At 34.3% G+C, this 17,045-nt stretch overlaps 1 protein-coding gene across 3 annotated transcripts in view; it reads right to left on the bottom strand.

Annotated features, from left to right (window-relative positions):
• Positions 1-17,045, bottom strand: part of MON2 (MON2 regulator of endosome-to-Golgi trafficking) — a 105,309-nt gene that overhangs the window by 15,916 nt on the left and 72,348 nt on the right. For 2 of the 3 annotated variants that reach the window (XM_077913643.1, XM_077913645.1), the window contains exons 26-30: positions 14,627-15,255; positions 10,327-10,470; positions 9,708-9,725; positions 9,290-9,418; positions 5,417-5,607 (exon numbers count right to left, since the gene is read on the bottom strand). In XM_077913643.1, the coding sequence (XP_077769769.1) occupies positions 5,417-5,607; positions 9,290-9,418; positions 9,708-9,725; positions 10,327-10,470; positions 14,627-15,255 (1,111 nt within the window). The remainder of the gene's footprint in view (positions 1-5,416; positions 5,608-9,289; positions 9,419-9,707; positions 9,726-10,326; positions 10,471-14,626; positions 15,256-17,045) is intronic. The other variant, XM_077913644.1, reaches the window with a different exon arrangement.

Here is a 17,045-nt window from a genome sequence, read left to right as displayed (position 1 = left end):
ATTACCTTATATGATCACACAGTAACTACATGTAGTAAATATTATCTTCATGTAATTGACAGAAGAGGAAACTGAGGCTTCGAATGCTAGTAATATGACCAAAAATGTACTGTAAGCAAATGACAAGGCCAGAATTTGACCCTAAACTTCTCTGATATGTAAGCCTAAATTCTTCTCTTTCACGTTGTAAACGTAAAAATAGTACTCTCCTATTTAAGTTTAGAGTTATAGTGTACAGTTTTATTATCTAGGGCTATTTTTGCTTTATTTGGTATTATTTGGTTTTTCTATTTACAAGTATTAGAATATACACATACATACACACATGCAAATATACTCTATTACAAGTACCGGATCTCTGCTTGACCTAAGATATTTTTATCCAACAAATACTTATTGAGTACCAATTACTCTGTATCAGGCACTATACAAGATCCAGCTGTGAATAAGATGGACCCAGTCCCTGTTGTATGAAACCTGTATTCTGGTGTGCAAGTCCTAGCTAGACTAACTCCATAATCTGGTAGTAGGAAACTACAGGAAAAATTTTAAATAGATAAGAATAGAGAAGTCTATTCTCTTGTCTCTTGTGCCCAAATTTGCAGCAATGGTGAGAATTTCATAACCACTACTGCTAAAGGAGTTTTACAGTTTCTATTTCTAGAGACAAAAACTGTGTTTAATTCTAATTTATTATCAAGTAATGTTAAGTGTTCAGTGATATACAAAAATTCGGATGATGGTGGAGGTAACTAGGATGGGCTTCCAATTTAAAAAGAGCTTATTAGGAACAGATACTAATAATATTATTGTTATTGGGATCATACATCAGAAAGACTCAACTGCATTTTGAAAATGTCTTAAAATGAGAAAAGAAAGTAGTACACAAAGTCAGAAACTGAGAAGTTTATTCCTCCTAATTCCAGTGATCAAAAAAATCGGGAAATTATTCAATTGGGCATACGTTAGGTATTCTGATCTCAAAACCCAAACTGACTGTTATTTGTTTTAACTTATAGTTAGTATCCTTACCAAACACTTTGAGCATATCAAAAAAACACTGATTGAGTTTTTAGAAACACCGATGATTAACACAGTTTACCAATAAATTATAAGTAGAGATTGTCAATATTGCAGGTAGAAATGGGCCATATAAGATCCTTAAATTCTCTAAGATTAAGGTGATTTTTAAAAAAAATTTTTGTGAATCTTTATTTGAAATAAAAGAGACTTCAAACTGATAAAGTATTATTTATATTTTTTTGTCAGTTCTCTCGGTATGGTATATTAAAAAAATGTATTGAAGATATAATTTCATATACCATAAAATTCACCTCTTAAAGTATATAATTCAGTGCTTTTTAGCATATTCACAAAGTTGTACCACATCTAATTCTAGAATATTTGCATTACTCCTGAAAGACATTCTGTACTTTAAGCAGTCACTCCTCACAGTCTCCTTCTCCCACCTGTGGCCATTAGTCTATTCTCTTGTCTCTATGCATTTGCCTATTTTGGATATACTATATAAATGAGATCATATAATATATGGCCTTCACTTAGCACAATATCTTTAAGATTCATCTATATTATAGCATGCATGCATCAGAATTTTATCCCTTTTTATGGCTGAATATTCCATTCTATGGGTATACCACATTTAATTTATCCACTCAATTGTTGATAAACATTTGGATTGTTTTCATTTTTTATGAGCTATTATGAAAAATACTGCTATGTTACCCTGGGTGACTCAGTGGTTGAGCGTCTGCCTTTGGCTTAGGTTGTGATCCCAGGGTCCTGAGATCAAGTCTCACATCGGGCTTCCCGCAGGGAGCCTGCTTCTCCCTCTGCCTGTGTCTCTTTCTCTCTAATGAATAAGTAAATAAAATCTTTAAACAAAAACGCTGCTGTGAATATTAGCAAGTTTCTGTGTGAATATGCTTCATCAGATTTCTTTTGGTTACTATTTAGTGATTATATATATTTTTAAATTTTTATTTATTTGAGAAAGAGAGTGAGAGAGGGAAAGAGAGCACAGAAAGAGAGGGAGAGGGAGAAGCAGACTCCCCACCAAGCAGAGAGCCTGACCCAGGGCTCAATCCCAGGACCCCAAGATCATGACCTGAGCTGAAGGCAGAACATTCAACTGACTGGCTGATTCAACGCAGCCACGAAGGTGCCCCATTTGGTGATTTTAAACTTAAGGTCCATTGACCATTAGTTGTAGGAATTCCCACTAGCCCAAGTGTATTCTAGAGGATAAGTGCCATGTTTCAGTACTCTAAGGATGACTAAATTCCTAATAAACCTCAAGTGTCTACCAGATTACACTTTCTATATTTTTCCATTTTAATCATGTTTTTTTCTTTTTCTTTTTTCTTTTTCTCATGTATCTCATGATAGTCCTCAATAACATCCAAAGCCTTTGTTTTCTTCTAATTTTGGCTTTATTTGCATTCCTTTGTTATTATACTATTTTGCCAAAACAGCTGACAGACCAAAAAAAAGCTAAGAAACAGAGAAAGGCCTGGTTCTTCATAGTCTTACAGTATGTATTAATTAAGTTAAAGAATTTATAAATGTTCCAACATGAAATATATTCAAATTTAAGTATTATCTAAAAACCTAGGTCTTGTTACTCCAAGCAATATGCTGAAACACCTTACCGTTCAAATACTAGTGATGGGCTTCAGGTACAGAACAAGTATACATGTGACATAAATAAAATTTTGTGATTTCCAAAGTAATCAATTATTTGAAAGACAAAAAACAAAACCTTCTCATAAAACTGAAAATGTGAATCATTTTTAAGTTCTCTTAGTGAACACTGCATTTTTAGCCTCAAGTAACTAAAGAAAGCTTTCAGTTTGAGCCTTAAAATATTTTTGGACTATGAAATAAAAAAACTAAAACTGGCTTTATTCATATAAGCTGTTTTCACATTGAGAAATTTAAATCAAAATATATAAACTAGTGGACTTTTACAACTAATCAATTCATTTCATCTTACGATTAAGAAAAATGATGCCTACTGAAGGGAAACAACCAGTTCAAGGTCAACAGGAAGTAGGTGGTAGAGGCCAAAGTAGGTCATGAGTCTTCTGACTCTCTACAGGATAGCAGAACACTTAAATCTGTAACTAGAATAACCACAACTTAGAATGCCGATTCTATATTACTGACAGCAAATTTAGTACTTTTATTATTTTCTAGCCATACTAGCAATTCCAAATTTAGAAGCAATTTTCTACTCCCAGTTATTTAGAGTTTAGGTCTTTAAAAGTCTGCTTTAAAATATGGCTGTTTCATAGGAAAGGATATGGATAACATCACTTTCTTTCTCTTTTTTTTAAAGATTTTATTTATTCATTTGAGAGTGAGTGAGAGAGAGAGCACAAGTCAAGGGGAGAGGCAGAGGGAGAGGGAGAAGTAGGCTCCCTGCTGAGCAGAGAGCCATGTGGGGCTCAATCCCAGGACCACGGGATCATGACTGGAGCCAAACGCAGATGCCTAACAGACTGAGCCACCCAGGCACCCCATAACATTACTTTCTCCTAAGGAAAAGAAATAACAATAATGAGGATAATAAAAGTGGTAGCAAGCATCTTAAAAGCACTCACTTACCAGGTACTACTCTAAGCAGTCATTTATTTTAAGTGACTTAATACTTGGGGTGCTTGGGTGGCTTAGTTGGTTAAGCATCCAATTCTTGATTTTGCCTCAGTGATACTGAGTCAGTGCACTGTGCTGGCAGCTTCTTGAGCAATATGATTTTTCAACATACCAGTATACTCAAAACTTTAATGTAAGTAGGACCATACTCAGGCAAAAGACTATGATGAAATTATAGTATAACTGCATTAATACAAAATGACATAAGCTATACCGTATCTATTTTTAGGACTTTGGTTTCATTTTCTACTTACCTGTACACAAACACATAAAAATTATTTCAGAAAACTGAATTTAATATAATAACAAAGTTTGGGAAGTTTACAATATTCAACAAGAAACTTGAGAATAAGGAAGATGGTATAAAGACTCAGCCACAGGAAAAATTCTTAAAGAAGTTTTACACATTGCCAAAAAACCTGGTGTAGAAGCTTGCATTAATTAAGCAACATGCATATACAGACAGATAACTGGGAAAGAAAAAGGAAAGTGTAAATTTCTAAACCTATTTGATTCATACATATTAACATAGTGATTTTAGGCAATGGAGTCCATAAAGAAACTTCAATTTTCAGGGTTAAAGATAAAAACATAATTTGTTTGAGTAAGCTTTGTGAGTCCCTGTAATTTTTCTGCAAATAGAGAGTATGCTTGCATTGGTTCTATAAGATTCCTAGAGTTGAGAAACATAAAACAAAGTAAAACAAAATGATCCTTTGTGGAAACAGAAATTAAGATGTCATTACTTTCAATTTTTTTAAAAAAGATTTTATTTATTTATTTTTTTTAATTTTTATTTATTTATGATAGTCACACACACAGAGAGAGAGAGAGAGGCAGAGACACAGGCAGAGGAGAAGCAGGCTCCATGCACCAGGAGCCTGACGTGGGATTCAATCCCAGGTCTCCAGGATCGCACCCTGGGCCAAAGGCAGGCGCTAAACCACTGCGCCACCCAGGGATCCCCTATTTATTTATTCTTGAGAGACAGAGAAAGAGAGAGAGAGAGAGAGAGAGAGAGAAAGGCAGAGACAGACTGAGGGAGAAGCAGGCTCCATGCAGGGAGCCTGACGTAGGACTGGATCCTGGGTCTCCAGGATCATGCCCTGAGCTGAAGGCGGGGCTAAACCACTGAGCCACCCGGCTGCCCTCAATTTTGAAATACCAGATAAGCTTTTACACAGCAAAATTTAAGTTAACCCACAGAAGACTCCTTTAAAAAATTTAGTGTGTTCCAATCATCCTTCTGTTACTCAGGGAGGGGTCAGAAGAGGATCCATAAACATAAGCCCTCAGGGGAGTATCACACAGCAAAAATTCCAATCTTCTTTGTCAAACCTAACATCTTAAAGAGCTAATCATTATCATCACTAATTTTACTTGTGGTAAAATACTGATTTTCTGAAATTGTTTTCTTCTTGCAATGTCAAATGGGCAGCAGATTTGAAAAAAAAAAAGATCTTTTTAGCTTCAATGAGTTAAAACCTTAATTACGATGCATACATAGTCTTATGAATTCCTTTCTTAAAACCAGAAACATTGTGAAAATAAAAAAATCTCCATTTGCTCAGGGATAATGAACCTAGTGGATATATTTAATCAGTTGTGCTTTGCATACAATGGAGCAGTCTTAATAATTACTTTGCTAATGAATAGTAAGAAATACTGGTTTTAGATCAACTGCAGGTATTATACACTTTTTGAGAGATTGTCTTATAATTGTAAAATTGAATGAGCTGACCTTTTAGTAAAGAGAAAGTCTTCAAAAGTATTGGCTAGTTCTGGCCACATACTGTCAAATTTTCCAGAAGACGCATGCTGCCGGGCAACGGGTAGGCCAATAGAAAGAACTTTGAGGAGAGAAGATACTGCTAATTTCCATGTGCTTTCAGAAGGGCAGGAATATTTCAAACTGAGAGGAACCCTAAGTGTCTGTGAAAATAAAGACAGTTTAAGATATATATTAATTAAAATATATACACACAATTTTAATTACTTTTAAAAACTATAGCAGAGAGAAAAAAAAGTATCATAGGTATTTTTACTTAAAAAAGGATGCTACTCTCTAGAAAGATCAATTATCAGACATGGAACTCAAATCCTACTCCCTAGAAAGATATTCTGTCTCCATTTTATAAGCAATGACCTTGAATAAGTAACAACCTTTTGAACTTCAGTTTCTCATCATAAAATATAGGGATTGTTATCAGAAAAGTTAAGATAGGAGTAGTAAACTTAAAATTTTGTAGCTTCTCTCAACTTACTGTATGGAACTAGAACATTTTGCCATAGTTTTCCTAGCAGAAAAAAATTTGACTGATGGGGTTCTCCCACCTAAGAGAGATCAATACTTTGTCTTTTTTCACTATTGGTTAGGTAAACATAACCTGAAGCATCAACAGTTGAAGGTCTTATGTTTTGTCTCTAAAATTCTTTGAATTTTATGTTCTACTCTAACATATTAATGTACCTTTTTTTCCATTTCCAAATTATTTCAGTAAAACTGATAATTAAAAAGTTTATTCTTTAACCCTTGCGGATACAGAGGTAAAGCATCTGAGTTATGTATAGTGACTATGATATTGAGACTCACTTTTTAAATGGTCAACTTTTGAGGTAGGTCGCTATAAACCATTAAAGAACTAATTTGGTGTTTCAGAATGAACTCCTCTGGTCATAATTTCATCCAGCAACTAGAAGACCAGATTGACCAAACTACCACAGTGAGTTGTCCCAGAGTACTATCAATAGTTTCAGCATACCATCAGATAATTTGCATTAGAGTGAATATCCTGCCTTTATATAAAAATTCTAGTTAGAGAAAGATAAAGAGTAGAAGAGATATATTTTCATATTTCAAGGTCATGGAAGGAATATAAAACTTAATTTCATCATGCTCCACACAAATTATTACTGACTACTCATAACAGTGAACCATTACATGTTAGCATGAACTAAGCCTCCACTAAGAGATAATTAGCCTAGACAAATCTATTTATCCCTTTCCTTTCCCCATGTGCTCTGGGGGAATCTGACTCGACTTCCAGTTGGGAATTAGGGTAAGGAGATGATCAGCTTATTAGGCCAATTAATCTACTTCATTTTCCTGGCCAAAATGACTGGTTCAACACTGGGCATAAGACTAAAGCTGGTCCACTTAAGGTTAATTTTAGGAATTTAAGAATAATGTGATAAGAGAAGTACGTGCACACACACACACCTACTAGACACCAAACCCTTTATTAGCCTATAACTATGAGGAGAAACATAGTTGGAACACAGTCAACCCTTGAAAAGCAGAAAAGAGAGAAAAAAAATTTGATTTTTGTTGATACTGCTGAACCACTGAATAAACCAAACCTAAAACTCTCCATCTCTGAATTTTTCAATTAAGCATGGCAATAAATCCCTTTTATTGTTAAAGCTAGTCAGAGCCTGAACCCATGTCATTTGCAAAGAAGATAATACCAAATTATACAAGGGCAAGTCTAAGTTAACATTTTATAACTCAAGTTTATTTTTTTTTATTTATTTTTTTTAAATATTTTATTTATTTATGACAGATACAGAGAGAGAGAGAGAGGCAGAGACACAGACAGAGGGAGAAGCAGGCTCCATGCACCAGGAGCCCGATGTGGGATTCGATCCCGGGTCTCCAGGATCACGCCCTGGGCCAAAGGCAGGCACCAAACCTCTGCGCCACCCAGGGATCCCTATAACTCAAGTTTAGATAAAAGAAAAATAGAGTTTACGACTACAATTAATATTTTACTGAAATCAAGGGAATGTTAAGCACAGATCTATGTGAGCTATATATTTTTTTTGTTTAAAAACATTTCAGCAACTAGTACAGAAACTAGCATTATAGTATATGCTCAGTAAATGTATGTGGAACTAGAAAATTTTGTTCTTGCTGACACAAAGCTTACAATTTTTGAGAAAGAGCCTTGTGCACTAACCACAATACAATGTAGCAATAAGCAGCATCAAAAAGGGGGAATATAAAAAAGAGATTATTTAATTCTTTTAAAAATACAAACTGATTCATGTCAGTCCTCAATGTTCAACCTCAATAAAGTCTGATTCCTTATGATGGCTTATAAGAACCATAGCTACTTTTTCACACTTATTCTCGGACCTGACACTTCTCTAAATGGAATTTCTCAATATTTCTTTAAAAAATACCACAATCATTTACATTGCTTAATCCTTCTCCCTTTCCACCTAGCAAATCTATTACTCCTTCAAGTGTCACTTGCATTAATCCTTGCCAAAATCCTCTAAGCAGGTTAGTTATTTCCTTGTCTATGGGGGATGACAGGAAGGATTAATTATATATTCAGCATTTACATATGGCAAGTATCATTAAATGCTGTATCTCAAATGAGTCTCTTAATACTTAAGACATGTAAGTGGTATTGGTATTAACCTTCTTTTACAGATGAGAAACCCTCTGACAGGTTCATTAACCCAAAATCATACGGCAGCAAGTAAAGAGCAATACACTACTCTGAGGCAAGTCTATCTGAATCCACTGTGTGGTCTTCACCTAGGACTTACTATACTGTATTATTATTTTTTTGCCTTTCTATATTCCCTTTATTGAATATAAGAATTATCATACTCATTCTTAATCCCTACTATTTATTAGTACCTGACAACAGAGGTGCTTAAAAACTGTTTTCAATAAATGAGAAAGAGAACATTTGTGATGGGGTGAGTGGGGAGAGGTAGAGAGAATGTGATAAAAGTCAAGAGAAGAAAAAGTTTAAAGAAGGCAAGGGCAGCATCATATAATAGGGAAGACAACTGGAAAAGGACATAGGATTTAAAGATTTGATCTTCTAAATTTTTAGTAATTTCTGGAGCGCAATATGAAAGCAGGCCAGCATGCAGTGGGTTGAGGGCTAGATGAAGGACATAAGCTGTTTAAAAGAATTTGGAAAAAAAGGAAAGCTGAGAGGGGATGGCCATTTGCATAGAAATGAAAGTGAGAACTTAATAAAGAACTTAAATAAAGGACTTAATCATCTTTCCAAGATACAGTTTACAAGTCTAAAAGGAAAAAGAATCACCAACAAAGAAAGAGGAAAAGAGGAAAGGAGGGAAACAAAGAGAAGAATGAGCTTTGAAACAGAGAAAGGCCTTCTTCCTTGAGGGACAATGGTTCATATCGGCCTATATTTGTTCAGTAAATAGAAGGCAAGGTTCCCATTTGCCCTTCAAAATACAGAAAAGAACAAGAAATAAACTTGGGAGGAATCAGACACAATCAACAAGAAATGAATTTTAAAAATGGTTGTCCATACACTAGAGAACTGGCTTTAAAACAAACAAACAAACAAACATATCATCAGTTAAATCAATGTGCTGTAAATTTCTCCCTGAATGCTCATCAACCTTGAAGTATGAGAAGTACTGTCCTAAGAAAAAACTTTTCATATTGGGAATGGCTTCCTAAATACTATCCGTGAATGTTGGAGAAAAGTCCCTATAAATAACAATATAAATATTTTCCATTTATCTCAATATATGATAATATATTATTACCTAAAGAACAATTTCAGTAATAGTGTCATCATCAAAATATAAAAAGAAAAAAAGAAAAAGATACCTTAATAATATTCTGGAGTACTTTCTCATTCACCACTGCTTTATGACAGGCTGTTTTTTGGTATAAATCCACAACTACTTCTAAAGACCTTTCAGCAAACGGTACATAATTCAAGGCTACCCATTCCGCCTAAAAAGTAATATTTTCACATGGAGTTAAAAATAAATGAGATTAAATTAAATTATATTGTTTTCAAAGAGAAACCTTCTTTATCTTAAAGTTCAGTCCTTGTTTTTAGGTCAGATCATATAACATGCAAAGTTTTCAAACAGATATGTACTTCATGAAAGAATAATTTTCAGCCAGGCAAAAATTAAAACTATCAGAAAAAGCACAAAAAGCATTCTATCAAGAACCGGGAAAGATGTACTTTACTTGTTGCCAATAGGTTAGGACAATTTTAGGAAATTTAACTCACCGGTGCAAATAGTTGGATCTATTGTGATTCCATTGTGTTGCAAGACAAATAGAATGAGAAAAGTTAATACACATTAAAACTACTTTTCGGACCATGTAAAATTATAATTTAATGTTGAGTGAACAAAATCAGCCTGTGCATGCATTCAGAAATTTACTTATCCCCTAAGCCAAAACAAAGTGGAAATTTGCCAACTATGGCTATAAAATCTTTTAGGTAAAAATCCAACTGAATTTCACACCAGCAGTAGACAACTTATTTATTAGTACACACAGATTTCTTCATTTTGCATTGCAGGTATTTTTTAGACAAGATTAGGCTTAGGGATTTAGAAGCCATTTTGTAAGGGTATGAGACAGTCAAGAAAGAACTTTGAAGAAAAATGTAACATGTAAGGCCAAACTTTCTAGAGAACTACTTGGGAAAAGAAAGTCCTAGACAAGAAAAAAAGGAACACAAAAAAGGATTTCCAAATAGTGTTTCTTTTCAGCTTAAACTGTTAAAAGACATATGAAAGTTTGTGAATGAAAAATTTGTGAGATACTCAAAGTCCATCTTAAGTGGAATTTTTTATAAGCCATTAAATCTTATAGAGGAAATATATTTTAGAGCAAATTACCTGATTATATTTTGCATTTGCAATGTGCTTTGTTTCCAGTTGTCCATACTGTGGAGGCTTACAGGAAAATTCCACAAATGCCAGTAACTGGTCAAATATAGCTGGATACATTATCTGCATGTTTTCTGGCCCTACGCAGATGGCCTAAAAAGCAAAATATGAACGGTAGAATGCATAACCTGAATTCGGGTTAAGTTCTTCACTGCATACACAATTAACTGAAGAATCTTAATTTCTATCCGATTTTATATAAGTATTATATAATCTCTCACAAGCCCTAAAGGATATACCTATTACAAGCTATTTTAAACTATTATTGAAGAAAGTATGGGCTAAATCTGTTAATTAGCTAAAAAATCTTTTTTAATAAAAAGTGTGATTTATTACTTAACAGACTGGAAAAAGGGCAAACACTTAAAGAGGAGTCCCAGGCAGCTCTGAGGTTCCACGATTGGATTATTTGTTCAGTAAGACAACCATTAGACCATCAAGAGTGCCTCCCTCACTGACCAAGATGATATTGACTGATATTAACTTCTATTTAAGTGGTAGTATCAGTTCATTGAAATGGCAGCTGGTTTCTGCACTATGCTTTGTCTTCTGACTTAATCATGTATATTAGATGGAAAGATAAGTCATGTATGAAAATTTGTTTCTAAAAGAAATGTATACATTAATTTTTTAACAGGGCAGTGTATATTTAATGCCTAATGTATCTGAATATACAGACTTGATTTAAAACAAGAAAATTGGGGGTGCCTGGGTCGCTCAGTGGTTAAGCGTCTGCCTTTGGCCCAGGGCGTGATCCTGGAGTCCCAGGATCAAGTCCCACATCGGGCTCCCTGCGTGGAGCCTGCTTCTCCCTCTGCCTGTGTCTCTGCCTCTCTCTGTGTCTCTCATAAATAAATAAAACCTTTAAAAAAATAAGAAAAATTTAAAAATTCAATAAAAATTAAACCTATTACTATAAACAATTTGATAAACAATAAAATGCATATCCTGATACAGCAGATTTTAATTACTTCAGGTATGTTGACAGTACTTGAAATAGATACTGTATTTTCATTTTTTCCTAGCCATAAATGTGTTTTCTCCTGTTGTCTTTCACATACTTAGTGTTTCTTTTTCTCTGTGTGAAAAATATTTCATGATATTATCTACGTAGTGTCTAAGATATATTTGTGCTTTACAAAACAAAAAGCATGGTCATTCTGCACTTGAGGTATCCTCAAAGTACTGAATCAAAATTCAAAGCATTTCAAATTTTTAAGGAATTTCTTTAAAAGATGCACATACTTATGTTTTTCTGCAATCCATGGCTTTTTTAACCTCTCAGATAATAGATTAATTTTATTTTCCCTGAGAGAAGATGTAACCATTTAGTTATGACTGAAATTTTAGATAAAAGAATCTTGAAATGCAAAGTGCTGCTTATATTAAGTTAGATCATCTTGTAATTACAATTTCTCTGGAACTATCTTAGCACAAAACAATGACTATGATTATACACTTTGATTTTCAGTAGTCCTTTATAAAAAGAAAACATACTATAGTGTTAGAGTTGACCTAATAAGCAATCCTGGGATTTTAAGATGCATAATATAGAACTGAGTTTGTTTGTTTTTTTTAAACAACCCCCATCTAAGAGAAAGTTATTATTGGTTTTTCTTCAATATTCTTAAGTTTATATATCAGGAAAAAATGAGTATGAACCTGCCAACAGATTTTAGTCCAAAAGTTAAGAACCGTCAGCAGTCCGGACATTTCCTAGTATTAGTCCAGTTTGATCAAAAAAACTGTATGTGAAAAGAACAGAAAATGGACATCCAATCTCTGACATGGTTCAAGGTTTCTCTTATTAAGTCCTTTAACAATAATTCATTTAGTACCTACTTATCCTAAGACTATTTTTGCCTTCTCCAGCCTTTTACTAAAACTTTCACGAGGAAATTGATGATGAAGACAGTAACAGCTAACATCTAGTGAATGTTTAACTGTGCCAGGCAATAAATGCCTTATAAATCCCATTTAATAAGAAAAAAGTTGTAGATTTATTAGTTTCATTTCATAGATTAAGAAGCTGATATAAAGAGATTCTAAAACTTTCCCCATTAAGTAGTAGGCAGGGAGGGCTTTGTTGCAAGACTCCAAGGGCACCAATCACAGACAACAAGATGGTATCCCCTGGAATACTACTCCAGCAGCCTTGATGATGAAGACAGATACAGTATCCAGCCAACTAACCTTATAAAGTTTAGCAATGAATAAGACAGAGTCTCCTGATCTCAGAATTTAGGGAAAACAGATAATCAAATTCTCAGGTTCCACATATGCCAAAATATCTTGCCGCCACCCCCCCCCCAAAATCAATTAGCATACACAACTAAGTCAATCTGGTGGGAACAAGGGATTTAAAAACCAAGGGAAGACTGTGACCCTAAAACCCTAAACTATATAAGGGTAAACGTGAAATCAAAAATGAGTTTTTCTGAAAGAAATTATATTGAATCAATAAAATGTTTTCTTGGATAGCTTATTAATTTAAGGATAAAGTCCCAAAGTAAGTAAACTTTGCTTGTGAAAAAATTTCCTGACACCTGTGGGAGAAAATAGAAATAATTTTACTGATAATGAAATATGTTAATTTTTTCTAATAGGAAATATTAAAGACCATATGTTTGACTCATATTCAAGTACTATGAAATATATTCAATATTGAAATACTAATTATAGAATATTATTCTATAATTCAATATTCAATACTAATTATATTCAATTAATATTCAAGTACTAATTATAGAAATAACAAACAATAGCTAGAGTGAAAATTAGTAACGCAAATTGATATCAACTGATATAAATGAACAGCAATAAAGCTTCTTAAGTTTCACACTGAAGGTATATATATATATATATATTATTATTTTCAAAACCAGTAAAAGCTCAGAACAAGTTCCCAGTAGTAAGAATAAAAGATTCTATTTGTTCTGTCATTGCCAAGGCAGAGTTTTTAAAAATAAAATTATGTGCTTTTTTTCCTTGACAAGAATTTGGAAGTTTGTTGTTTCTTCTTTGTTTATAAAAACTTGAATCAAACACCTGAATGAGAGTTCTAGATTACAGATGTCCCATAAGGCCTGTGCTTTGCTTTGCTTTTCTGACAGAATAACTTTTCAGTCTCCCCCAGGGCACTCCATAAGCAACTTTTGGATATGGTCAATCAAGGGGGAAAAAGTAGGTAACTGAAAGGCTACTTTTTTTTCTCCACTGTTAATAAGAGTAGCTATTTTGATTTTAATTATTGAAAACTGATATCCCTAAATGAAGTTTTTTAAATGTCAGATTCTCTTACATTTTTAGTTTCTACACAATTTGTTTCTCTGCACAATGCAACTAGGGTTAAAGAGATCAAAGAATTAGTGCTCAGCTGGACAGAGCCTTGAAGAGGTATTACAGTGTAATAGAAACCACTACTTTCACTGTGAAAGTTTTCATCATTCCAGCTGGATATAACACAATCAGTTAATTAGAAAACATGATTTACAGTACACAAATCTGATTAACACATGTGTAATCAAAATCTAGTTCCATCTTCATTTTGTTAGAATGTCATAGCAACTTTGTTAGAATTGCTGGCTCCTCAGCTGGCATTTTTCTGTTTAGCATTTTGGTTGTTGTGAATTATGCTAACAATTATCTTGATAGTTTAAAGAATTATTTGATTTTGATCTGGTCTTGCCTGCTAACTGGGATTTGCTCAATGATTTTTAGGTCTGTTTATTTAACTAACTTTTTCACAGTAACATAACACACATAGGTAAGATATATTTCCATGACAAAATTTTTGTAAGGAAAATACTTTATAAATTTATTCTTACTTATTTTAAAAAATAGGATTCTAAAGGTTCCAGAGCTAAATTTAAGTACAATGAAAAAATATATATGATTCCATAGCTTATTAATTTTCTAACTATAGAAATACTCTATTAAAGTTATTATTCAGAAAAGTATATCCTCTAGTGAAGAGTTGAATGATCGAACAAAAAATGTTGGTGAAAGGAAACAAGAGGATACAGTTTCTGAAAGACTCTCGAAACAAATCTGAACTACCTTTTCAAATACATCAGAAAACCGTAAGTTTTTTAAATAACTGGATATTTACAATCCTGAATTTATACAAAGTATGCATGTATGACAATCTTGATGATCTAGAATTTATCTCAAAAAATATGTAGCAAACTAAAAAACTTCCAGCGAACCACATGCATTAATGTTTAGATGGCCAGTAAAATCCTATTACCTTTTGGAGAACATCTAAAGCTGTCAGTACAGCTTCCTGTAAACTTGTTAAAACTGCTTCAGTATACGATGGAAGAATGAAAGGGGATGCATCTGAACTTATTGGGACTGACACAGCACTGTGCAGTATGACTCCCAGCTTTTGTAAGTCATCCATATTGAAACCAGTTTTTATGTGTTGATAGAGAGCAGGAAATATCTGAATTAAAGCTGTAAGGAAAGGCTGGCTGGGAATGAAAGTCAGTTTGTCGAAAGTAATGGGAGGCTTAGTGCTTTCAGATCCAATTCTATACCAGGTATTCCATGCAGCCCACCAGAGATTCAAATCTTCAAGCTCATCGGTAACTTCAGGTGGCTCAGAGCTATTATATCTTCCAAGTCTCTCTCCGATGGAATCTGTTCTTACAAATGGTCTGCTCAGGCCAGGGCCTGATATGGACCCTATAAGGACAGGCACAGGTACATTAACTGCAGGTGGTGTCTCGGGCTTTTCTGAGTCTCTGACAGGGGACACAATCTGTAAAATTTCCTGGAAGCTTTTCAGTGCAGCCAAAGATACTTCATTGTTCTTGCTGAGTGCTGCTGATTGTATATGGTCAAGAAGAACATCCCATGCTCTTGAAAAATCTCCTATATTAGGAAGAGAAAACAAAATTTATCAAAGTGATCAAGATTTCTCTCACTACTGCACACTTTAGAATGTTTGCTTTATTTTTCTACTTAAATTTCTATACAATTTTTAAAAATATGCTTAAGGGACACCTTGATGGTTCAGTGGTTGAGCATCTGCCTTTGGCTCAGGGCATGAATCTGGAGTCCTGGGATCGAGTCCCTGCATGGAGCCTGCTTCTCCTCCCTCTTCCTATGTCTCTGCCTCTCTCTCTGTGTGTCTCTCAAGAGTAAATAAATAAAATCTTTAATTAATTAATAAAAATAAAAAATATGCTTAGGTATTAAGGTACAAACCATGTGAATTACAATCAATGAAACCCGAAAATCCAGTAAAATTTTTTTTTCAAATATAGAAACAAAAGGCACCAAGAAGATAATAATGAGTACATTAATGTTTTGGTCTTAAAAACAGAACTCTACAAATGTAGGTACATATATTTATACTATTTCTTGGTATTAGACACATTTACACTATTTCCAGGTATTTCTGCCTAAGGAGAACAGAATAAAAACTTAAGAGGGTAAAAACAAAAGCTTTTTTTTTTTTTTTTTTTTTTTTTAAATTCATGAGAGACACAGAGAGAGAAGCAGAGACGTAGGCAGAGGGAGAAGCAGGTTCCTCACAGGGAGCCCGATGTGGGACTCAATCCCCGGACCTGGAATCACACTCTGAGCCAAATGCAGATGCTCAACTGCTGAGCCACCCAGGCGTCCCAAAAACAAAAGCTTTTTAGTAACAACTCTGATTTATCCATCTATCTTTTTTTTTTTTTTTTTTTTCATTTATTTCTGATAGTCACACAGAGAGAGAGAGAGGCAGAGACATAGGCAGAGGGAGAAGCAGGCTCCATGCACCGGGAGCCTGATGTGGGATTCGATCCCGGGTCTCCAGGATCGTGCCCTGGGCCAAAGGCAGGCGCCAAACTGCTGCGCCACCCAGGGATCCCTTATCCATCTATCTTTACGAATGATTAAGATCTTAGGATGCTCTCATTCTTAAAAAATATTGGAGAAGTTACAAATTGTAACCAAGTAACACATTTTTACAGGTCTAAATGTTTAAAATAATCTACACTTTACACTTTGGTTTTCATATTTACGAAACTTACAGTTGCAGAATTTTTGTTGTTATTGCAGAATTTTCTTAAATATTTTTTTCCCAATTATAGTGAGTCACCAGGGGAAAATGTACCCTAAGGAACAGTCTGCTTTTTTAGACTGAGTCTAAATTTGTTCCCCTCGTGTGAAATTGAGTCTGCTGATCCAACATCAGCAAAGCATGGGCTGAATGGCAGTTGTTGGGTTTCCACTGAACAATCCAGTCTGTTGTTCTACTCCTATGACCAATTAAGCACATTTATATTGAAGTTCTTTATAACACGTAGTCTGCTTCTATGTAGCCCCGCAAAAATGATCTTATTCCTCCAGCAATCTAGCCCAATGGCTTTAATAGCATGGATTATTACCCACATATTTGGATTTATTATTATTTTTTATTTATTCATTTGAGAGAGAGAGAGGGAGAGTAAACAAAAACACGAGCAGGGGGGAGGTTAGAGAGAGAAGGTGAAGCAGGCACCCCAGTGAGCCAGGTGCTCGACAGAGCTCGATCCCAGGACCCCGGGATCACAACCAGAACCAGAGGTAGACACTTAACCAACTAAGCCACCCAGGTTCCCTGCATACTTGCATTTAAATGACACCAAAATTAGAAGAACTGATATTTTCCAAAGCAGGATGCCATAAGT

This window comes from Canis aureus, chromosome 11 (genome assembly GCF_053574225.1).
Source record: "Canis aureus isolate CA01 chromosome 11, VMU_Caureus_v.1.0, whole genome shotgun sequence".
Lineage (NCBI taxonomy): Eukaryota > Metazoa > Chordata > Mammalia > Carnivora > Canidae > Canis > Canis aureus.
The sequence above is the reverse complement of the archived record's forward strand: the minus strand, read 5'-3'. Positions and strand labels throughout refer to the sequence as shown.